We start from the raw sequence: 25,616 nt of genomic DNA on the forward strand, positions 1-25,616 counted from the left end.
AACAGAAACATCATGCTAAATTAACCTACTTATCAAAGAAGAAAAATGAACTTATAGCTGTCATGTCGTAGTTTGCAGAGTGCCAGCCAATATTTTAAGATATGTAGCGAAACAGTTTTATTATTTTTTTTTTTTTCCTGTACAAAGTTGTCCACTGTGAAGTGGTAGGCGTATATAAAGGGACAAACTCATGTAGCTAAGAGTGGGTCAAACAGGGCTGCAACGATTAATCGAAAAATTCGATTAGAAAAAAGCTTTGATTTATAATCTGTTCATTCGTTTAATCCTTTAATGAGTGAAACGGAGGAAAAAGGAAATTGTGACCGTTTGAAATGCTCGCTGCAGCCCTAATTAGAAAATAATGTTTTCAATTATGACGTCATAAGTACACCTCTTGTCTCAGTGTAGCAAAGATGATAGATTTAACTCAAGTTCAGTGTTGCTAAAGTGTTGCTGGAGCATCACTCATTACTGTTGATATATAATTTAAAAGATTATTTTGCACAATAGTTTAATAGTTTGGCCTTGGTGGAGGTCTGTGCTCAATCACTGGCTGTAGAATACACATTACCACAATCTTCCACAAAGATTTGTTGAAATATGTATTTTTCCCTCCATCATCCGATCTCAAACACACAGATACATCATCTCATCTCTTGCATCCCCAAAAAAATGAGAGACTTAAATTTCAATACATTTTTTAGCCCCCTACTTACCTGGTCTACTAACATGGCGTTGGTATAACCTCTATCTTTGCCGTGAATCATTGCTGACAGCCTGGCAGCAGCAGCCAGAGTCGGGGATGAGGCCTGGCTTTCTCCAATCGACTGGCTCTTTTCTGTGGGGTAGGGAAAATTTTCAATATTATTATTTGGTTGCTACAGCAACAAAGATTAACCCCTCACAAATACAGGAAGTGACCTGGCCAACTCTGTGTGTCAAGACTCTATATGCGTGTGTGTGTTTTTCTCGAGAACTCTTTGCACACAAACGTGAAAGGGTGTGTCCAACGTTGTGCATGGGCATCTGTATGCTTGTTTCTCCCCCCTCCCGACCTGCTTGCAATGTGGCAGTAAAGCGAGAAGATAACTTTCAGTGTGCACACAGTAGCATTGAGGGGAACCTTACACAGTAGAGCCACTGTGAGTAAAAGTCTGGTTTAGCGATGCAAAAACATGCTGCTCTTAAAACACACAGAGCTCACTCTGGTGTGTTTCTCTATACAAAACAAAGTGTCTATACAATACTGTTTCATGGAAGAATTAAGTTTTAGTTCATCCTTGTATTTAATTCACTCTTAGAAAAATACTTATCTACTATAATGCAATAATACGATGGTCAACAGTTGAGCATGTGTCTCAATATTGACTGTTGCTGTCAGAACAAGCAGCTTTTTCAAACTAATATTACTATTCAAGTTAACTGCATTACTGATTGGAAAAGCTGGTCACTAGCAATGTTTCTAGTGAATGCAAAGTGTAGTGAGGAGCAGGAATTTCACATTCAATGAGGCATTCACGAGAAAAAAAACAATTTTTAGCTAGTAGACAGATAAATGTATTGTAATTGTCAAACACTATCAAAATCCTCACAATAATACCGTGACATGTGATGGTATCGTTCAGTCTAGTTTTTTATCTGGCACTTTTGAATTGGCCAGTCGGAAAAATAAACTGAATCTCCCCAAATTCCCTGTGTGTGTGTGGGAAGTCGCAACGGGGAGAGAAAGGATTGTTTTTTCTGACATTTTAGACAGAAAAAACCAAACCCTGGCGAAACAGAACTTCTTAGGTCTGCGTACTACAACATAAAAAGGCGGTCAAAAGTTTTGATGTTTTGACCCACATTTTTTACAACTCATGACTTAAAGGGATTTGTTATTTAGGTTTTACAAACCCCGTTTCCATATGAGTTGGGAAATAGTGTTAGATTTAAATATAAACGGAATACATTGATTTGCAAATCATTTTCAACCCATATTCAGTTGGATATGCTACAAAGACAACATATTTGATGTTCAAACTGATAAACATTTTTTTTTTTGGTAAATAATCATTAACTTTAGAATTTGATGCCAGCAACACGTGACAAAAAAGTTGGGAAAGGTGGTAATATATACTGAAAAAGTTGAGAAATGCTCATCAAACACTTATTTGGAACATCCCACATGTGTGCAGGTTAATTGGGAACAGGTGGGTGCCATGCTTAGGTAAAAAAACAGCTTCCCCCAGAATGCTCAGTCTTTCACAAGAAAGGATGGGGCGAGGTACACCTCTTTGTCCACAACTGCGTGAGCAAATTGTCAAACAGTTTAAGAACAACGTTTCTCAAAGTGCAATTGCAAGAAATTTAGGGATTTCAACATCTACAGTCCATAATATCATCACAAGGTTCAAAGAATCTGGAGAAATCACTCCACGTAAAAGCATGGCCGGAAACCAACATTGAATGACCGTGACCTTCGATCCACTGTCTAAAAAATGCCATCAATCTCTAAAAGATATCACCACATGGGCTCAGGAACACTTCAGAAAACCACTGTCACTAAATACAGTTCGTTGCTACATTTGTAAGTGCTAGTTAAAGCTCTACTATGCAAAGCGAAAGTTATTAACAACATTCAGAAATTCCGCCAGCTTCTCTGGGCCCGAGATCATCTAAGATGGACTGATGCAAAGTGGAAAAGTGTTCTGTGGTCTGACAAGTCCAAATATCAAATTGTTTTTGGAAATATTCAACATCGTGTCATCCGGACCAAATGGGAAGTATGAACTGTTATCGACGCAAAGTTAAAAAAACATGGGGGTGCATTAGTGCCCAAGGCATGGGTAACTTACACTTCTGTGAAGGCACCATAAATGCTGAAAGTTACATACAGGTTTTGGAACAACATATGCTGCCATTTAAGAGCCAGCTTTTTCAGCAAGACAATGCCAAGCCACATTCATCACGTGTTACAACAGCGTGGCTTCGTAAAAAAAAAAAGAGTGCGGGTACTTTCCTGGCCCGCCTGCAGTCCAGACCTGTCTCCCATCGAAAATGTGTGGCGCATTATGAAGCGTAAAATACGACAGCGGAGACCCCGAACTGTTGAACGACTGAAGCTCTACATAAAACAAGAATGGGAAAGAATTCCACTTTCAAAGCTTCAACAATTAGGTTTGTCAGTTCCCAAACGTTTATTGAGTGTTGTCAAAAGAAAAGGTGATCAAACACAGTGGTGAGCATGCCCTTTCCCAACTACTTTGGCACGTGCTGCAGCCATGACATTCTAAGTTAATTATTTGCAAAAAAAAAATAAAGTTTATGAGTTTGAACATCAAATATATTGTCTTTGTAGTGCATTCAATTGAATATAGGTTGAAAAGGCTTTGCAAATCATTGTATTCCGTTTATATTTACATCCAACACAATTTCCCAACTCATATGGAAACGGGGTTTGTAAGTAGGAAATGCGCTGGGAAGCAGCATGGACAAAAAAAAAGTTTGGTGACATTGCAGTGCAGGGAACACAAGTGATATGAGAAGCTATGAGATAAAACATCAACCAAAAACGATATTGGACGCCAGCGAGGCCAAGCATTAATTTGTATTTACATAACTCCTCTCTGAGCTGCCACCTTATCGTGGTAGAGGTGTTTGCGTGTCCCAATGATCCGAGGAGCTATGTTGTCCTGGGGCTTGCATGCCCCCTGGTAGGGTCTCCCAAGACAAACAGGTACTAGGTGAGGGATCAGACAAATAGCAGCTCGAAGACTTCTATGGAAATGCAAAAACCGGGACTCAGATTTCCCTTGCCCGGATGCGGGTCACCGGGCCCCCCCCCTGGGGCCAGGCCCGGAGTTGGCAGATGAAACGAAAAGTTATATTTTGGTTTCATCTGACCACATGACATTCTCCCAATCCTCTGCTGTACCATCCATGTATCCATTTTGGTATAAACTCAACTCGTCGTGTTTGGAGGAAGAAGAATACTGAGTTGCATCCCAAGAACACCATACCTACTGTGAAGCATGGGGGTGGAAACATCATGCTTTGGAGCTGTTTTTCTGCTAAGGGGACACGACGATTGATATGTGTTAAGGAAATAATGAATGGGGCCATGTATCAAGAAATTTTGAGCCAAAACCTCCTTGCATCTGTGAGAGCTTTGAATAGTTGACCAAATACTTATTTTCCACCGTAATTTACGAATAAATTCTTTAAAATTCCTACAATGTGAATTTTTTTTTCACATTCTGTCTCTCACAGTTGAAGTGTACCTATGATGAAAATTACAGACCTCTGTCATCATTTTAAGTGAGAGAACTTGCACAATCGGTGGCTGACTAAATACTTTTTTGCCCCACTGTATATATATATATATATATATATATATATATATATATATATATATATATATATATATATATCCATCCATTTTCTACCGCTTATGCCCTTTTGGGGTCGCGGGGGGCGCTGGCGCCTATCTCAGCTACAATCGGGTGGAAGGCGGGGTACACCCTGGACAAGTCGCCACCTCATATATATATATATATATATATATATATATATATATATATATATATATATATATATATATCCATCCATCCATCCATCATCTTCCGCTTATCCGAGGTCGGGTCGCGGGGGCAACAGCCTAAGCAGGGAAACCCAGACTTCCCTCTCCCCAGCCACTTCGTCTAGCTCTTCCCGGGGGATCCCGAGGCGTTCCCAGGCCAGCCGGGAGACATAGTCTTCCCAACGTGTCCTGGGTCTTCCCCGTGGCCTCCTACCGGTTGGACGTGCCCTAAACACCTCCCTAGGGAGGCGTTCGGGTGGAATCCTGACCAGATGCCCGAACCACCTCATCTGGCTCCTCTCGATGTGAAGGAGCAGCGGCTTTACTTTGAGTTCCTCCCGGATGGCAGAGCTTTTCACCCTATCTCTAAGGGAGAACCCCGCCAAACGGCGGAGGAAACTCATTTCGGCCGCTTGTACCCGTGATCTTATCCTTTCGGTCATGACCCAAAGCTCATGACCATAGGTGAGGATGGGAACGTAGATCGACCAGTAAATTGAGAGCTTTGCCTTCCGGCTCAGCTCCTTCTTCACCACAACGGATCGGTACAACGTCCGCATTACTGAAGACGCCTTACCGATCCGCCTGTCGATCTCACGATCCACTCTTCCCTCACTCGTGAACAAGACTCCTAGGTACTTGAACTCCTCCACATGGGGCAGGGTGTCCTCCCCAACCCGGAGATGGCATTCCACCCTTTTCCGGGCGAGAACTATGGACTCAGACTTGGAGGTGCTGATTCTCATTCCGGTCGCTTCACACTCGGCTGCGAACCGATCCAGCAAGAGCTGAAGATCCCGGTCAGATGAAGCCATCAGGACCACATCATCTGCAAAAAGCAGAGACCTAATCCTGCGGTTACCAAACCGGAACCACTCAACGCCTTGACTGCGCCTAGAAATTCTGTCCATAAAAGTTATGAACAGAATCGGTGACAAAGGACAGCCTTGGCGGAGTCCAACCCTCACTGGAAATGTGTTCGACTTACTGCCGGCAATGCGGACCAAGCTCTGGCACTGATCGTACAGGGAGCGGACCGCCACAATAAGACAGTCCGATACCCCATACTCTCTGAGCACTCCCCACAGGACTTCCCGAGGGACACGGTCGAATGCCTTCTCCAAGTCCACAAAGCACATGTAGACTGGTTGGGCAAACTCCCATGCACCCTCAAGAACCCTGCCGAGAGTATAGAGCTGGTCCACAGTTCCACGACCAGGACGAAAACCACACTGTTCCTCCTGAATCCAAGGTTCGACTATACGGCGTAGCCTCCTCTCCAGTACGCCTGAATAAACCTTACCGGGAAGGCTGAGGAGTGTGATCCCACGATAGTTGGAACACACCCTCCGGTCCCCCTTCTTAAAGAGATGAACCACCACCCCGGTCTGCCAATCCAGAGGTACCGCGCCCGATGTCCACGCGATGCTGCAAAGTCTTGTCAACCAAGACAGCCCCACAGCATCCAGAGCCTTAAGGAACTCCGGGCGGATCACGTCCACCCCTGGGGCTTCGCCACCGAGGAGCTTTTTAACTACCTCAGCGACCTCAGCCCCAGAAATAGGAGAGTCCACCACAGATTCCCCAGGCACTGCTTCCTCATAGGAACACGTGTTGGTAGGATTGAGGAGGTCTTCGAAGTATTCCTTCCACCGATCCACAACATCCGCTGTTGAGGTCAGCAGAACACCATCCGCACCATACACGGTGTTGATAGTGCACTGCTTCCCCTTCCTGAGGCGGCGGACGGTGGTCCAGAAGTCGTTTTCCATGGCTTCCCCGAACTCCTCCCATGTCCGAGTTTTTGCCTCCGCGACCGCTGAAGCTGCACACCGCTTGGCCTGTCGGTACCTGTCCACTGCCTCCGGAGTCCTATGAGCCAAAAGGGCCCGATAGGACTCCTTCTTCAGCTTGACGGCATCCCTCACCGCTGGTGTCCACCAAGGGGTTTTAGGATTGCCGCCCCGACAGGCACCAACTACCTTGCGGCCACAGCTCCGATCTGACGCCTCGACAATAGAGGTGCAGAACATGGTCCACTCGGACTCAATGTCCAGCACCTCCTTCGTGACATGTTCAAAGTTCTTCCGGAGGTGGGAATTGAAACTTTGTCTGACAGGAGACTCTGCCAGACGTTCCCAGCAGACCCTCACAATTTGTTTGGGCCTGCCAGGTCTGTCCGGCATCCTCCCCCACCATCGCAGCAAACTCCCCACCAGGTGGTGATCGGTAGAAAGCTCCGCCCCTCTCTTCACCCGAGTGTCCATAACATGAGGCCGCAAATCCGATGACACAACTACAAAGTCGATCATGGAACTGCGGCCTAGGGTGTCCTGGTGCCAAGTGCACATATGGACACCCTTATGTTTGAACATGGTGTTTGTTATGGACAAACTGTGACGAGCACAAAAGTCCAATAACAAAACACCACTCGGGTTCAGATCCGGGCGGCCATTCTTCCCAATCACGCCTCTCCAGGTTTCACTGTCGTTGCCAACGTGAGCGTTGAAGTCTCCCAGTAGGAAAAGGGAATCACCCGGGGGAGCACTTTCCAGTACTCCCTCGAGTGTTCCCAAAAAGGGTGGGTACTCTGAACTGCTGTTTGGTGCGTAAGCACAAACAACAGTCAGGACCCGTCCCCCCACCCGAAGGCGGAGGGATGCTACCCTTTCGTCCACCGGGTTGAACTCCAACGTACAGGCTTTGAGCTGGGGAGAAACAAGAATTGCCACCCCGGCCCGTCGCCTCTCACTGCCGGCAACGCCAGAGTGGAAGAGGGTCCAATCCCTCTCGAGTGAAGTGGTTCCAGAGCCCTTGCTGTGTGTCGAAGTGAGTCCGACTATATCCCGCCGGAATTTCTCGACTTCGCGCACTAGCTCAGGCTCTTTCCCCCCCAGTGTAGTGACGTTCCACGTCCCAAGAGCTAGCTTCTGTAGCCGAGGATCGGACTGCCAAGTGCCCTGCCTTCGGCTGCCGCCCAGCTCACATTGCACCCGACCTCTATGGCCCCTGCTATGGGTGGTGAGCCCATTGGAGGGGTGACCCACGTTGCCTCTTCGGCCTGTGCCCGGCCGGGCCCCATGGGAACAGGCCCGGCCACCAGGCGCTCGCCATCGGGCCTGGCTCCAGAGGGGGGCCCCGGTGACCCGCGTCCGGGCGAGGGAAATCTGGGTCCATGCTTTTTCTTCTTCATAAAGGTCTTCGAGCTGCTCTTTGTCTGATCCCTCACCTAGAACCTGTTTGCCTTGGGAGACCCTACCAGGGGGCTTTATGCCCCCGGACAACATAGCTCCTAGGATCATCGGGACATGCAAACTCCTCTACCACGATAAGGTTGCAGGTCAGAGAGGAGATATATATATATATATATATATATATATATATATATATCTTGTTTGTAGTAATAAATAAGGTTACAACATTTTGGCATTATGTTTGTGTTACGGTGAGTGTGTTCATCCTCAACATTCTTAGCCACTTCATTTGTGGCAGGGACACATGCAACAAAAATAATATTGTACCATAGCCTTAGTACCATGATCATATCGTACCGTGAGATTTTGATATTGTTACATATCTACTAACAACATTATTCAACAGTGCAGCACAGCGCTGATCACGCTAACCGGTAGCGACAACCTCCTTAACTTAGACATTGTCATTGTCACATGCCATCCAGGGTTGCACAAACACTGAGATATTCAAATTCCTTAAACAGCAAAAACCGGATGGTTTGTACTTCCAAAGTGCTAGCACAGCACACTAAAAGGAAAGAAGTCAAACTATATAGAATAAATCAAACCAGCATAATAGCTGTTTCCTGTCGGCTGCGCATCCAATAAATCTAAAAACCCACAAGAACTCAAGCTGACATTGATGAGGGAACCAGATGATTCTTGCATGGTCCCTTTTTTGTCAAAAGTGTAGGTAGAGACCTAAGTCACACATCTGTACGATATACAGAGACTACACTACCCTGAACTGAACTTCCAAACCACTGCAGTAACTCAGGGACCACACAATTTGTCCCAAACCCAAACAGATACTAAATAATTGCAGCGGAAATTAGCATAGAATGTCAAACTTTTGGTGTACCATTTACAAGTATGAACTACATAAAGACCTGAATCTAAACACATATCTGCTTTCTCTTGTACAAGTGTGAATCAAAATCCAGGGAGCAGCAGACTTTGAACAAAGGTCAAGCATTGTTTGAAAGTGAGTAACATATAAACCCACTTCAGAAACCTGACAGAGGAGTCTAACAGCCCTTTGAGACACAGGTGATTTAGGGCTATATAAATAAACATTGATTGATTGATGATTGATAATAGTTCAAATTCTGGGACAGGTTCAAAGCCACAGCTGGCTGCTACAGACAGGATCATTCTGACACCTCTGACCCATTAAACACCACCTCAGCTATCATTACTGTCAGCCACTGGGATCTGTGTTTAACATTAGTTACGAGGAATAACAGAGAAGCGGGGAGTTCATGTTACCAAACACTATTGAGCGATGTTTGCAAGTTGCCATTTCAAAGTGAGTTGTAAGAAAAACAAATCAGCGTGTCAGCCTATTTGCATAGGATTGTGCTCAAAAAGATGTACTATGTGATATTACAGCCTGTCCCTGAGTAAGCACTGGCCCTCTACAACTGCAGCGCGCAGAGAACGAAGATTGTCGGGCTCTTGCAGAAAACAAGACAAAGACAGCAGTCAGTGGCAGGTTTCCAGACCAGTGCAGTTAAAAGTAGCGAGTGACCTCTCAACCCATGCACACTCCTGGGAGGGAGACATCGAAAATGTAGGCAGGGTGGAAAAGAGTGAGGCAGGTCTGTGACAAGGGTTGTTTCTCAAGGTTTTCTCTCTTCAAATGGCAAAAGTTCAACATAAACAGTTATACCTGTCCAGTTATTGTGAGCAGAAAAAACATGACTCATCTTTGCTTGGTTCTGATTTCCATTGTATGATGTCATTTTTTAAGCATCTGACAAAAACGCTGGGGAGTAAAATAATAAACCCAGTCTAAAAATGGATAGAAGAATCAAAGCTAAGGGGAGTTATTACCCCACGATAATTATTTCACTCCAGGGTTTATATAGAGCTATTCAAACAGTACAAATAAATTTCCACCAAAAAAAACAAACCCACCGTGAGTTACGACACCTGCAGTCGGTCCAAGCATTACAATTCATGTTACTGTTTCATTTACATTTCAGCTGACCCAAGCTAAGCTTATGTAAGCAACTATTAGACTTTATATTCTAGAAATAAACATGTAGGCCTTCCCACCTGAAAACTGCTACCATACAAAGTTTATACAGTATTTGTGAAAAAGTTCATCGCTAGCATGTAAACAGTGTCAGTCTTCTAATATTTATTTATTTCCCCGATAACATGTGTGTCGAAAGTGTGGTGGAGTGATGCTCCCCTCAGAGAACATAATACAGTTGGAGCCTCATTTTCCGAAAAACTGATTTACTGGAGTTCTCAAGGCAATAAATCAGTTGCAACTGGACTGTTGAGATTGTCTTTGTACCAGACTGTGTTGTTCAGCAATGAAAATATTAGTTTATTGATTAAGTCTTTGACATGTAACACGTTTAAAAATATCTGTTTTCTTGATTTTTCTACATTGCTGCACCTCTCCTGAAGTCTTTTCAAATATATTATGACCTAAAAAATGTTTTAATATCCACTTATAATTATGTTGTGGTTAGGTCCAGTAATGTTTTCTAGTCAATCAACTATTAATTAACTGGTCTTCGTAGCAGTGTGTACATTTACAATGTAATATCATTATTTTAGTGTGATTCAAAGTCAGTTGATTAAACATGCACAATAATATTTCGTATTTAAAGGAGCCTTATGTAAAAATGTGGCCAGAAATGTTACTGCAATCACGGTCAAACTTCTGTAGTCCCACTTACTCTCCCTGAATGAGGTTGCTAGATACACAGCCGAATCCAGCTTGATCAACTGGGCTACTCCAAGGATCTTCAAACTTCCACTGCCTCTTACTAGGGGTTAAGGTGCTGGGACCATAATAGTTGAATAGACAAGCGTTTTGTCAATAAAAAATCTCTAACCAACACATTTTACACAGAAATTAGGATATTTTCAAGAAGATGTACGTCATGCCTGCGTAAAATATCACAACAGATGTCAATCATAATAATAATAATAATAATGGATTAGATTTATATCGCGCTTTTCTATTGTTAGTTACTCAAAGCGCTCACAAAGAAGTTGGAACCCATCATTCATTCACCCCTGGTGGTGGTAAGCTACATCTGTAGTCACAGCTGCCCTTGGGTACACTGACGGAAGCGTGGCTGCCAGTTTGCGCCTACGGCCCCTCCGACCACCACCAATCATTCATTCATCATTCATTCACCAGTGTAAGCGGCACTGGGGGGCAAGGGTGAAGTGTCCTGCCCAAGGACACAACGGCAGCGATTTGGATGTCCATAGGTGGGAAGCGAACCTGCAACCCTCAGGTTTCTGGCACGGCCCCTCTACCCACTACGCCATGCCGCTCCCTCATATGGCTATTGTCAGTAGTATCAGAAAACAAAGACTGAAACGAACTACAAACGACGCGAGCAATACTGGTGAACATAAGTAGAGCATGCTTAGCAGCCTAATGTACGACCAAAACTAAAGAGGAGACATATAACAAGGTATGCCTATAGGCAACTGTTTGAAAAGTTTAAGATTGCCTTATAACTTGGTACATATAGTCCACAATATGCAAACACGAATGTGGAATTCTTTTATCATGTGATTTGGCTGTCTCCATACATTTCACATTGCCATGACAGCTGTGCTAATGTTGGAACTCATTTCCTCAAGTAATAAGAAAACGTAAATGCCTTACTTGCTTATCAAGGAGGAAATTAGCAAATGTGGCGTAAAATGAAAAAATCCATCCCCGCTTCAACCGTCTCCACCGTTCAAAGGCTCCCCGATTCAAATCCTCGTTTTGTTCCTGACTTTCATTTACCAAGGTCTGACATGTTTAGTAACTTTACCAGTGGCCGTAGCTAGACAAAAATGGCAGTGCGTAACTTGGAACCTGGATGTAAAGTAAAGGATTGTCACACACACACACACACTAGGTGTGGCGAAATTATTCTTTGCATTTGACCCATCACCCTTTATCACCCCCTGGGAGGTGAGGGGGGGAGTGGGCAGCAGCAGTGGCCGAACCCTGGAATCATTTTTGGTGATTTAATCCCCAATTCCAACCATTGATTCTGAGTGCCAAGCAGGGAGGTAATGGATCCCATTTTTATAGTCTTTGGTATGACTCGACCGGGGTTTGAACTCACAACCTACAGATCTGAGGGTGGACACTAACTACTAGGGCACTAAGTAGTGACACACCCACAGGCCTTCTAATTGTTTCGAGGGCGGGAAATCAAAATGAAAACAATAACAAGATTTCAGGGCTGTAAATCTAATTTTGAAATGAGCATATCACGGCTGAAATTCTGTTATCAATTATAGAGGTATTCGAAAAGAACATAATTTATTAATGCATTTTGATATATCAGGGCCATTTAATGATAACTTGACATGAAATTACTACACATGGCTCCTTTAAGAAATTATTAAAATGCAATTACTGATTATGCCAAATGTATGGATTTCTCATCTCAAAGACTCTTTTCACAGCTGATTATATTCACTATCTAAACGTTGGACACTGTGCTATATATTATATAAGCGAGGTCCACTTAAAATTCAAGTAAGCCCATGGCTTTATATGGTAGGTTCCATGGTAGAGTTCATTTTGGTCTTTGGCCTGGTAATACAGGCAAGCGGCGCCAATCAAATTTGCCAGTGTCAATCTTAATTAGGAGGCAATAACTGGGATTATGTTGCTGAGGTTTATGGTCAAATTTGAGTGAAAGAGTGTTGGAAGAATGCCATGACACAGAAATAGATAGCAGTAACTTGAGTTTTTGCTTTGTCCGTGTATGCTTTTTCACACTTCTTAACTCTTAGCTCTTCTTGGCCAACTTTATTTGGTATCAGCATATATACGAAATAGATACAAGGTGCAAATCAAACTTGTCTCAGGCTCATGATAAACACATGAACCTGCAGAACTTTTTGGGGAGGAGGGTCATTCAAGCAAACAACAATGTGTCCGGAAAATGTTGAAAGTCCCAAAGCACTCAATCAGCCTAGTGAGGACATTGACATTCCACACAACATACTGTCAGATATCAGGTTACATCACTGGCAAACAAACAATTATCTCGCTGTGGGTAAGAGTCTGTGAACAAGTATTTGTGATGGCAACAGTTTGAATCCCACTTAATGGGTTGAAATGATTAACGTCTTCTACATTTGCAGCAGTTGAACTATGAAACTTTAGGAAACAAGTCATTAGGAAACATTCTAAATACTACACCTCACTAACGTAAACATTTGATATGGAAGATAATCAATTTTTTATGTCAATGCATGTGACATTACATGTCAACGATGATCGGTTATCACATTTCTGCGGTACAACACTTGGTTACCTTTTTTGAAAGAATTCTTACGCCTCCTCATCCTTGGAAAAGAGGGCCATGAGTAGTTAAAGGGAGAGTCTGAGTCTGAATCCATGATGTGCTCTCCTTCAAACAATTCGAGATGTGTAATAAGAAGTTAGTTTACATCCATTTGCCCCAACAATCGTTCCTTTTTGCAAAGCCCCACTCTGACACTTTAGGAGAGAGCCAGCATGTTCCCCCTGTCTCCCCTTGTGACCCCTCCCCCCAAAGCCCTCCCCTTCCCTTTTCCAAACTGTCCAACAGAGACAGAGTCAACTCCTGTCCTCTCTCTCTCAGCAATTTCTTTCAGACTTTCCTAAATCTTATCCAAGTTTGGATCCCTATGCCTTTTCACTCCTGTGCCACACACAGTTTGGATGGAGCAGGGAAATGAGAGGCTATCCTGGCACACGCAAGCAAAGGAGGCCATTTACTCGCCAGAAAGAGTGACTGAAGGAGGGAGAGAGAAAATCAAACACAGGGGTGACTTCAGAACCTTCAGAGAAGACAAACAAGAGCGCAGACAGCCTTGTGGAGGTGACTCTCAGACACTGGAGAAATTATTAACCCTGTGCGTTCATGATTGTCTCAAAGATACGCTAGGCTGTAACGCTGTACACAGACTTCAAAGTCATTAACTCCAGTCTAAATGTTGCCTTCCAAGTCGCTTTGAATCACTTAATAGTTTTGTGCATGTTATGCCATGCAACTACATGTGGACAGCAAGGGACGGTGCAATTTGCTTGGCCAGCAGACTCACCATGGAGACAACGTTGAGAGCAATGGCTGTTTTCTTCTTCACTCTTCTTCACTCTTTATGTCATTTCCACCCCCTTCTACTCCACTTCAGGGCCCCGTTTACAGCATCAGGGATTCACAGATGGGCAGCAGGGATATAATGGCATAATGACATGTAGAGAAAGCATGTAAATGCTGCATTGTGATACAAAAATCATATGAGATAACTGAGGACAGAATGCACCCCAGTAACGCAGTGTGAACGTATGAGAGTTTGTCCGGGTGCATGAGGGTAAGGGTGTGGGGTGGAGTGGAGCTTTGGCACTGTACTGTAGGCGCAGATTAATGCTGGCTTTGTGTGAAGATTAATCCTTTTTTTCCGCCCTCCAATTAGATCCCTCAGCCAGGGTCAGCAACTCTTGTTAGCATTGCTGGCAGTACAGTCATCATCTGTTGTCACTTTGCCAACCTATCCATATCATAAAGTCTCTCTTTCTGTTCCACTGACACACCATTCTCACACCTCTCCACTCCCTTCTCTCCGGGGAGCTCGATAAACTGCTGGAAACAACTTTTGGAAAGGCCTTGGGAACCCCCCATTCAGCCACAATCAGCCTCTGTTTCACATCCTATACCCAGTTTCCCCATCAGAGCACTCTAACCCTGCATTCTCCCTCCCAAACACACATGTACAACCATGACTCCTCTCTTTAGTTATATTGAGCAGAGCCTTTAAGAAGTCTTATTTGCCTGTTCCAATTAAAATGCTAACCTAGTGAGATGGGAATTTGATGGAATCAATGACTTGCACCTGGGGATAGGTTAAGTGACAACACTAAATTGGCCCCAGTGTTTAAAAATGAGTGTGATTGGTTGTCCGTCCATGTGTTGGCCCTGAGTAAATAATCTGTGTTTGTGTGTGTATGCGCCTCCGTGTGTCTGTGTCTGTTTTGGGTTGGGTATTTGAATTTTGGGGGCATTGGAAGGGCACAGGTGGGAGTGTGAGGAGGCATGGAAAACAAGAGAATGTGTTTTTAACCTGTTTGTAATCAATGTTCTGGCATTTACAGTCTTCGATCTGGAAGCTGTGTGTTTGATATGTTAAACCATTTAAAAATGGGTTGGCGTGGCTTGGATGGTAGGGTGGCCGTGGCAGCAACTTGAGGGTTCCACTGCAAACCAACATCTTTCGCTTGTCCAGGTCTAAACTGGCTGTCAAAGTTTACCAACTTTTCAGTTTATGGCCACATAATTTTTACATTGAAGATGAGAGGCATGATTTATATATAATCTAGAACAGTGGTTCTCAAACTTTTTTCACCAAGTACCACTTCAGAAAACATTTGATTTTCCAAGTACCCCCATGATGACCATTAATAAAATACAGCAGCGTAGTAGGTCTAAATGTTCATTAAAATGATGCAGAGGATACTTGCCAACCTTGAGACCTCCGGTTTCGGGAGGTGGGGGTGGAGAGGGATGTGGTCGGGGGTGGGGCGGAGGCGTGGTGTGGGTGTGGTTGGGGCAGGGGGCGTGGTTAAGAGGGGAGGAGTATAATTCACCAACTCGAGTATTTCATATATATATATAAATATATATATATATATATATATATATATGTATGAAATACTTGACTTTCAGTGAATTCTAGCAATATATATTTATTTTATTATATATATGAATAAAATAAATAGTTGCATTTCCAACAGCACCTGTCAAATACACAGTAATAAAAACACAGTTGTTCTACTAACTGTACTGTGCTTGCTGGTTACTTAAAAAAACAACAACACTTACCTTTCACTATTTGAATAACCTTTGTTCTACCATTTGCGGATTGACGAGCGATCTCCGAATCCGGGAACATATATAACGGATTTGTTGTAGACACCCGCAAAGGAGAACGGGATGTTGCTTCCAGCTATCAGCATAGCCATCTTTGTCTCAGCATAAGTTACACCATTGGGTCTCCATTTTGCGAGGTGGCCCATAACACTGGGTTGTGAACGATGCTGCGCTGCGGACGCTTTGTGCTTCGTTGACCGTTCATGGGTGAGTATATCCGTTCGGCTGCCGTGTTCAATGGAGAAGTCTGTTCTACAAAATTTACAGGCGACATACCCCTTCTTTTTCGAACTCTCCTGGATAAACTGAAATTCTTGTTCCCAATCATTCTGGATCTTGCAAGCGAATTTCTTCATTTTGCCTGTTCGACGGTGTTATATGTTGGTTGGAGTCAATAACCAGGCGACGCGATGAAGTTACGTCTCTTTACTGTGGGCTTCAGAACAGACTCCCTAATGCATGTTCCTTGACCGCACTTAAATGTAGAATATACGTAGAATATATTTATATTCTATTCTATTCTATGTACAGTAAATGGCTGTATTGTCCTGTTTAAGAGGGTCACAACATTGCTGAGTCAGGTTCTCATGGAGCTGGAGGGGGCGTGGCCTCCTGCTCCGCCTGAATTTCAGGAGAAAATTTGTCCCGGGATGTTTTCGGGAGAGGCGCTGAATTTCGGGAGTCTCCCGGAAAATCCGGGAGGGTTGGCAAGTATGAGTATATTTAATATTTGTGGCATCTGTAACATTACACAGTTTGAACAGTAACACTCTGTATATTATTGAGGTGATTCTTTGGCGGACCACAAGATGGAGCCCGTGTTTGAGAATCACTGGTATAAAAGAAACTTTCAAGAGCTTTGAGGTGAGACAGCAGCACACCAGCTGATGATGTCAATACAGCAGCATCAAGAAGTAGCCCCTCTCTGATCAATGCGCCGCAGAATGTAGGTCCTTAACGTTGGCGCTTATAACAATGTCATTAATACTTACTTAATATTCAGGTCTTGAAATGTAAATTGAGTATTGTTGGCGCTTTTTTTATTTGGAGGTTGTCGTGGTAGGAATAAACGCAATGACATCATTGCTCCCATTGGTTCCATTGTAAGCGGACCTTTATTTACAAGTTAGAATGCATTAAAAAAGAAGTATGTGTTCTTAACTGTCATAAAGATTGTGAATTATAGACAAAATTACCCAAAAAAGCGCAGTTTCCCTTTAAGCCTAGGAATTTTATTAGGCCATTACATGAATAAAAGCGGATTATTTTTCATTTCATACTGTATGTGAGGTTGCAAAAAAGTCAACTTTTACAATTTATTTTAACTACTAAAGGCAGTATGAGTATTAGCTAAAGTCTCAGGCAATGTTCAAAGAAATATCCTTAATCCCCAGATGCACACAGATGCATGGAGCTAAATGGCAAAACCACAAAGTATTGAAAACAACACCAGACACAGGAAATAAGATTACAGATGTCCATTGCCCAAAGCCTCAGCTTGCAACCGCAGAATTCTTGCACTCAGCCATCATTTTACACTCCAGCAAATCAAGCCAATCATTAACCCACACTATGTTCTCACTCTTAAAGCCCTCTGTCTAAGAGGAGATCCATACAAAGACACCTTTAGGACTTCAGCCACATTGTGGGGTTCTTTTCTGATTCAGAACATGCTGGCAGGCCTGGGATGAATCAGGAGCGCTCTATGTACGCCATTTTTAAAAAGATCTCTTCCATGTGTCCTTGCTGTTCTGAGCAGAGTGACAAGCCTCCAAAAACTCTAAAGGAGGAGGAGGGAGGCAAGACAGGGGATGAAATGTGACTCGTCAACTCATGGGGAAGGCAGATACTGATGGGCTCATTAAATAACTGAACGCTACTTGGGACACCTAAAACAACTATGACCACATTTAAAATATCCACAGCGAGAGGGAGGACCACAAGCTTAAATATGAAGGTATGGAGTATTCCCAAAAAAGTTTAATTCTGTAAGGCAACCTTGTTTGTTTAAACATTCAAACACATTTAATGTAGTAAAAGTGGGCTTCTCACCGCAGTCAGACTGCAACAGCTCGCCCTCTTGGTCTTCCTGATTCAGGCAAAACATTAGCGGTTCCTCGTAGTCCTGCTCAGAGAAAAACTGTTTAGCCAGCAACATGCACATTTCCACAGTGAGACTTTTCCTTCAGGTTACAAGCATTCCACTTTAAAAAAAACAACTCTGGCTAAGTACAAAAACACAAGTGTTTGGCAGAGGCTTGTGTGTGCGACAGAAAAATAGATCAATTAGGTAACCATCTGTAGCGCATATAACAGGACCCATAGAAACATGAAACATGCTCATAAAGTAAGCCATGCAGGCAAACTTTGCCAGGTGGAGCCACCATCACCTGAACAATGACACAAAACAATGAGGCACATTGATGGGCAGTGAGGTGGTGGCACTTTACACTAGCTAATGCAGATGTTCATGCAGGTTTAACAGAGGTAGGAGATTTCTGAAATAAATACAGTGGACCTTTCAAAATTGCACAACTAAAAAATAAGATCCCCCAAAGTCAAATAAAACTAAACATTTTCAGTCCTGTGAGAATCAACCACAAGTGGCAGATTTTGCTTTTTCTTTGGGTTTTTTTTGTGAGGCCACAGGGTGTAATAATAATCACTAGGGATGGGCCAATGACACCTGAGTGAGTGTTTGACACATTCTCCTGCTATATTAGTCTCTGAAACAAGTCAAATCTAAAACTTTTTAAGACCATAATAAATACAATTTAAGACGCATTTCACTCACATCCATACTGACAAAAAAAGCATAAAGACATGAAGGAAAATCGGTAATTTCCTTTGTGTTCTTTAATGTTGCCCTCTTGTTTTTATGTTTTTGCCGTGTTCTTTGTAGACTTTTTAGCCTGCACTGCAACTACATGGTTTTGTTGTGAGGTGCCACCGATAAAGCGGCAGCAGATAACAGTAGCTCCTGATATTTTCATCATCATTCGAGCTACTGCGTGTCAAAGAATCTTCCTTGTGGATCAATAAAGTTTGTCTAAGTCTAAAATTTATTTGGAACTTTGAAATAAATGAAGGTAAATATGAAATTTTTCTGATTATTCATGGAATTCCAATGTGTTCATGCTCAATGTCCCAAAGTTTTTATGCAGAAGGAAGCAGAGTGCTTTCTATCGATTGTTTTCACTTTACGCCACCAACCAGAAAGGGTAAATGAGAGCGCAACAACATATCGTCTTTGAAAGAGATTCTTAGCACTTCTGCTAAATTGTTAACTTGTGCAGTGTTTTTGACTGTCAGATGTTTGAACGCAGACAGAACCAATGTCTAAAAGGACAAAAAGTTTGATTTGAATTTGCTTCACTCATTTTGTTTCTGGCATGTACAGGTGCTGGTCATATTATTAGAATATCATGAAAAAGTTGATTTATTTCATTAATTCCATTTAGAAAGTCCAACTTGTAGAATGTATACATTCATTCCAAACAGACTGATAATTTCAAGTGTTTTTTGCCAAAAAGGAGATGATTATAGCTGACAACCAATGAAAACCCTAAATTCAACATCTCAAAAAATTATAATATGGTGAAAAGGTCATATATTGAAGATACCTGGTGCCACACTCTAATTAGCTAACTAACTCAAAACACCTGGAAAAGCCTTTAAATGGTCTCTCGTTTTGATCCTGTATGACACACAATCATGGGGAAGACTGCTGACTTGACAACTGTCCAAAAGATGACCATTGATACTTTAAAGAAGGAGGGCAAGGCACAAAAGGTCATTGCCAAAGAGGTTGGATGTTCCCAGTGCACTGTGTCCAAGCACAAGCACATTAATAGAGAGGCGAAGGGAAGACAGAGATGTGGTAGAAAAAAAGTGTACAAGCAAGAGGGATAACCGCGCCCTGGAGAGGATTGTCAAACAAAACAGATTCAAAAATGTGTGGGAGATCCACAAAGAGTGGACTGCAGCTGGAGTCAGTGCTTCAAGAACCACCACGCACCGACGTATGCAAGATATGGGCTTCAGCTGTCGCATTCCTTGTGTAAAGCCACTCCTGAATAAGAGACAACGTCAAAAGCGTCTCGCCAGGGCTCAAGACAAAAAGTACTGGAGTGCTGCTGAGTGGTCCAAAGTTATGTTTTCAGATGAAAGTAGATTTCATATCTCCTTTGGAAATCAAGGTCCCACAGTCTGGAGGAAGACAGGAGAGGCACAGAATCCACGTTGCCTGAAGTCCAGTGTCAAATTTCCACAATCGGTAATGGTCTGGGGTGCCATGTCATCTGCTGATGTTGGTCCACTGTGTTTCCTGAGGTCTAGGGTCAATGCAGCAGTCTACCAGGAAGTTTTAGAACACTTTATGCTGCCTACCGCGGACCAATTTTATGGAGGTGAAGATTTCATTTTCTTACATGACTTGGCACCTGCACACAGTGCCAAATCTACCAGTACCTCGTTTAAGGACCATGGTATCCCTGTTCTTGATTGGCCTGCAAACTCACCTGACCTTAACCCCATAGAAAACCTATGGGGTATTGTGAAGCGGAAGATGCGAGATGCCAGACCCAACAATGCTGAAGAGCTGAAGGCCACTATTAAAGCAACCTGGGCTCTCATAACACCTGAGGAGTGCAACAGACTAGTCGACTCCATGCTACGTCGTATTGCTGCAGCAATGCAGGCAAAAGGAGCTGCAAAAAAGTATTGATTGCCGTACATGCTGAAACTTTCTTTGTTCATACTTTGCAGTTGGCCCACATTTCGAAAAAATATTTTTTGGTACTAGTCGTAACTAATATTCTAATTTTCTGAGATACTGAATTTGGGATTTTCAGTAATTGTCAGTACTAATCATTACACACATATCACTATGTGTGTAATGAATTGATATAATATGTAAGTTTCACGTTCTGAATATAATTACTGAAATAAATCAACTTTTTCATGATATTCTAATAATATGACCAGCACCTGTATTTCATGTTGGCTACTTTTGGTGAATTGATTGAGGTGGAATGGAACTTGGTAAACTACTATTATTAAATACACCACAGAGAAATGAGTGTATACTTATACTTACTGTATGTAAAAGTATGATTTGCAAGTAGACCAACTCTGTACAAGTGTTTTGGCGTCACATGAGGTGGAATCGTCCTTGATTTTTAACTTTGTCCTTATCGTTCCATTGACATTCACGGCAATGGTAATGAATGCTGCAAATCCACAATGGCTCCTCACCCACTGACTTGAGTTGTGACATTACTTAAAAAACTATACGTTTCCACCCACTGGCTTAAATCATGCATTTAATTGTTTGTTCTGGAGCCACAACTTGTGGAATTTGTGTAAGAACACAAATAACTTGGCTTTTCTGAGGGTTTATTGGTAATCTTTGCTGCGAACTAAATTCTGCTGTAACATACTGCAGCTTCCACACAGCGTAACATCTTCTAAATCCAGCTGGGATTTATTGAATGCCTTGACAAATCATAAAAAAAAAAAAAAAAAAAAAAAAAAAGAAGAATAGTACGAGAGAGTCACATGACTAGTTGTGTTTAGTGGCCATGTTGACAGGGGAGTCACATGACTAGTTGGGTTTGACGGCCATGTTTGCAGGGGAGACACTTGACTAGTTGGGTTTGGTGGCCAAGTTGGCAGGAGAGTCACATGACTAGTTGTATTTGGTGGCCATGTTGGCAGGGGAGTCACATGAGAGAGAGAGAGAGATAATGAGGGACACCGTATCACAATCACGCCTTGCCTTTTAATAATGGAACAATGATTCGTACTAACTAATAACCGTACAACCAGAATTGGAACTGGATTAGGTCCGTAAATCAAATATAAATTGTTTACACAATAAATTTTATCAAGCAGATGCTGTGTCGAGGCGGCGTGGCTCGGTTGGTAGAGCGGACATGCCAGCAACTAGAGGGTACAAGTGTGAATTCCCGCTTTCGCCATCCTATTCTCAGTCAATGTGTCCTTTGGCAAGATGCTTTACCCACAAGCTCCCAGTGCCACCCACCCTGTTTTAAATGTGTAAGATGTAGATAGTGGGATTCACTTTGTAAAGCGCTTTGAGTCACTGGAGAAAAAGTGCGATATAAATATAATTCACTTCAGACTATGTTAAACAGTACATATGGCGGCTTACTAAAAGATTCACAAAATTGTACTGAATTATATTTTTCAATTTCAGCAATACCTATAAAACACCACAAGTTACAGTAACAAATATTGTCCTGCAAATGCATTCCTCTTCCCCATAATGTGCGGCAGGCCCTTTCAACAAGTAACTTTACTTTATGCAGGGTTTTTACACAGGTGACATATATCACCATTAAGAACATTAAAATTTTATTTCAAAGATTACCATACACCTACACATACATATTTAAAATATAAGTTAAAAATCAGTGGTATACTGTGAACTGACTTTATTGGAAAACTGTGGATGGATGTGATATCACATAAAAATTTGATGAAAAAGATTTTGTTTTTTTATTTTAGGCCTAATTATCCACCAAATAGCAATAGTATACTCACTTCATCATCTGCACTTGAATTTACTCCATTGACAACCGGAAAAAGTCCTAAAACAAGCAGATGGATTAACTTTGCAGATGTACAATAATTTACAGTTAATATCACATTTTCCACCTAACTGGGCGCTTACCCTAAACAAGGACAGATCCTACTACCATACCATGTGATTGCAATGAAAAGCAAGTTTAATTGCAGTCCCCCTTTCTAAATTGATCTTATTTTCCACTTGCAGTACTTCCAAATCCCACATGAGGTCGGTGAATTACTACACCAGCAGAAAAAACTAATTTAAGGTTGTCAGTGACCACCAGCTAAGGCTACGTTTCATGTTTTTGAAAGCCGGTGAAATCCGACAAAGCATGGAGATATGAGTGTGATAAAATACCATTTTCTGCAGGATCATCCACCAATTGTTCCTTGCCAAAAAACGTCTCATTGTGATCTCTTTTTAGTGCTTTAACCTGAGTGAGGAAAGTTACACCTTGAATATAAAACTCATGATTAGTAACATATAATTTGATCTCAATTAACCAAAAACAGCCAATAATGTCAACATTTAAAGTGTGTTTCAGTTCCAATATTATTTTTCAGACATTAGGGGGGAGAGGGGGGACCAGACACTGACCTCTCTGAGGAAGTTGGCATCTCTAATTTTTCTTCTGAGCAACAGGATGTCAGCATGGCGACTATCCTCTGAGCTCAATTTCAGGTTTTGCCGGACAGTCAGCGTTAGATTTCCCGAATCATGACAGTACCTGAGCAAGCGAGATCGGTCTGCCCAGACCTGAGATAGTCCTGCAGGAGGTGTGGCTAGAGGGTTGGGTGGGCTACCACAAGATGAGAGTTTTAAATGTTGAAAAATGAAAACAAAACATAGAATGCATGCACAATACAAAACCATCTTAATGGTCAAGTCAGTGTTAAAGCAAGTAAAGTTTTTTTTATTTACATACACCGTTTCCATATGAGTTGGGAAATTGTGTTAGATGTAAATATAAACATGCATGCACAATACAAAACCATCTTAATGGTCAAGTCAGTGTTAAAGCAAGTAAAGTTTTTTTTATTTACATACACCGTTTCCATATGAGTTGGGAAATTGTGTTAGATGTAAATATAAACGGAATAGAATGATTTGTAAATCCGTTTCAACCCATATTCTATTGAATGCACTACAAAGACAACATATTTGATGTTCAAACTCATAAACTTTATTTTTTTTTGCAAATAATAATTAACTTATAATTTCATGGCTGCAACACGTGCCAAAGTAGTTGGGAAAGGGCATGTTCACCACTGCGTTACGTCACATTTTCTTTTAACAACACTCAATAAACGTTTGAGAACTGAGGAAACTAATTGTTGACGCTTTGAAAGTGGAATTCTTTCCCATTCTTGTTTTATGTAGAGCTTCAGTCGTTCAACAGTCTGGGGCCTCCGCTGTTGTATTTTACGCTTCAATATGCGCCACACATTTTTGATGGGTGACCTGTCTGGACCACATGCGGGACAGGAAAGTACCCGCACTCTTTTACTACAAAGCCACGCTGTTGTAACACGTAGCTTGGGATTGTTTTGCTGATATAAGCGGGGACGTCCATGATAACGTTGCTTGGATGACAACATATGTTAATCCAAAACCTGTATGGACCATTCAGCATTAATGGTGCCCTCACAGATGTGTAAATTACCCATGCCTTAGGCACTAATACACCCCCATACCATCACAGATGCTGGCTTTTGAACTTTGCGCCCATAACAATCCGGATGGTTATTTTCCTCTTTGTTCCGGAGGGCACCACGTCCACAGTTTCCAAATATAATTTGAAATGTGGACTCGTCAGACCACAGAACACTTTACCACTTTGCATCAGTCCATCTTAGATGCGCTCGGGCCCAGCGAAGCCGGCGGCGTTCCTTGGTGTTGTTGATAAATGGCTTTCGCTGTGCATAGTAGAGTTTTAGATGTAGCGACCAACAGTGATTACTTACAGTGATTTTATGAAATGTTCCTGAGCCCATGTGGTGATATCCTTTAAACACTGATGTCGGTGTTTGATGCAGTACCGCCTGAGGGATCAAAGGGCCATAATATTATCGCTTACGTGCAGTGATTTCTCCAGATTCTCTGAACTTTTTGATGATTTTACGGACCGTAGATGGCAAAATCACTAAATTCCTAGCAATAGCTCATTGAGAAATGTTGTTCTAAAACTGTTGGACCATTTGCTTACAAATTGGTGACCCTCGCCCTATCCTTGTTTGTGAATTACTTAGCATTTTATGGAAGCTGCTTTTATACCCAATCATGGCACCCACCTGTTCCCAATTAGCCTGCACACCTGTGGAATGTTCCAAATAAGTGTTTGATGAGCATTCCTCAACTTTATCAGTATTTATTGCCACCTTTCCCAACTTCTTTGTCACGTGTTGCTGGCATCAAATTCTAAAGTTAATGATATATATAAAAAAAAAAAGTTTATCAGTTTTAACTTGAAATATGTTGTCTTTGTAGCATATTAAATTGAATATGGGTTGAAAATGATTTGCAAATTCCATTTATATTTACATCTAACACAATTTCCCAACTCATATGGAAACGGGGTTTGTATATTGCACCAATTCACAACAGAATTAATCTCAAAGCACTTTACGCTCATGGAGCAGGCCTCAAACCACACTTTTAACATTTAAAACAACCAACTGAACCCCACAGTTGTAAGCACTTCGCAACAGAGGCAAGGAAAAACTCCCTAGGGAAGAAACCTCGAACAGAACCCAGGCTCTGTGGGGTGGCTGTCTGTCTCGACTCGTTAGGTTGAGATAGAGAGACGGAGTAGCGAGACATAGGGTAACTCGAGAGAGGAAATAGGACAAAGGGGTTTAGCGACCGAAGGAGACACTTAAGACAATGGGCATAACAACAGCTGTATCAACAACAATAATAATAACAGTACTGTAAAAAAAACAAATGCAAACATAAACTTCTATGAACAGACAATAGAACAATACATATAAAACGGTATAAAGAATGTCTGTACATGTGGACAAATTGCAATCACAATTTGGGTTACTAAGTTACAGCCATCTACAACTTCTTTATCACAAATTGAAGATTACTTCTCAATTCATGCGGGAGAAGACTATTTATTCAAGTCAAGTAAACATGTCTATGTAGCAAAGATTTATTGACAGCTGTAGTATTTTCTACAGTTTTAATGTATCAAAAAAGTAGCCCTGAAAATGCACAGTAACAGTATTTCCTTAAGAATGCAAATTACCTGGACAAATACCAATGTAAAGAGTGTTTGTGTCTGTTTGCTTTAGTGTCAGTGACTTCACAGGTCAAAC

At 42.1% G+C, this 25,616-nt stretch overlaps 1 protein-coding gene across 5 annotated transcripts in view; it reads right to left on the reverse strand.

Moving 5' to 3' along the window:
• LOC133551456 (rho guanine nucleotide exchange factor 28-like) overlaps positions 1–25,616 on the reverse strand; it is a 93,258-nt gene that overhangs the window by 37,508 nt on the left and 30,134 nt on the right. For 4 of the 5 annotated variants that reach the window (XM_061898196.1, XM_061898189.1, XM_061898176.1 and 1 more), the window contains exons 7-11: positions 22,891–23,092; positions 22,651–22,726; positions 22,266–22,312; positions 17,751–17,823; positions 717–838 (exon numbers count right to left, since the gene is read on the reverse strand). In XM_061898196.1, coding sequence (XP_061754180.1) covers positions 717–838; positions 17,751–17,823; positions 22,266–22,312; positions 22,651–22,726; positions 22,891–23,092 — 520 coding nt within the window. Of the gene's footprint in view, positions 1–716; positions 839–13,103; positions 13,312–17,750; positions 17,824–22,265; positions 22,313–22,650; positions 22,727–22,890; positions 23,093–25,616 lie in introns of those variants that run through there. The other variant, XM_061898205.1, reaches the window with a different exon arrangement.

The sequence above is a fragment of the Nerophis ophidion genome, linkage group LG01 (assembly GCF_033978795.1).
Source record: "Nerophis ophidion isolate RoL-2023_Sa linkage group LG01, RoL_Noph_v1.0, whole genome shotgun sequence".
Classification (NCBI taxonomy): Eukaryota; Metazoa; Chordata; class Actinopteri; order Syngnathiformes; family Syngnathidae; genus Nerophis; species Nerophis ophidion.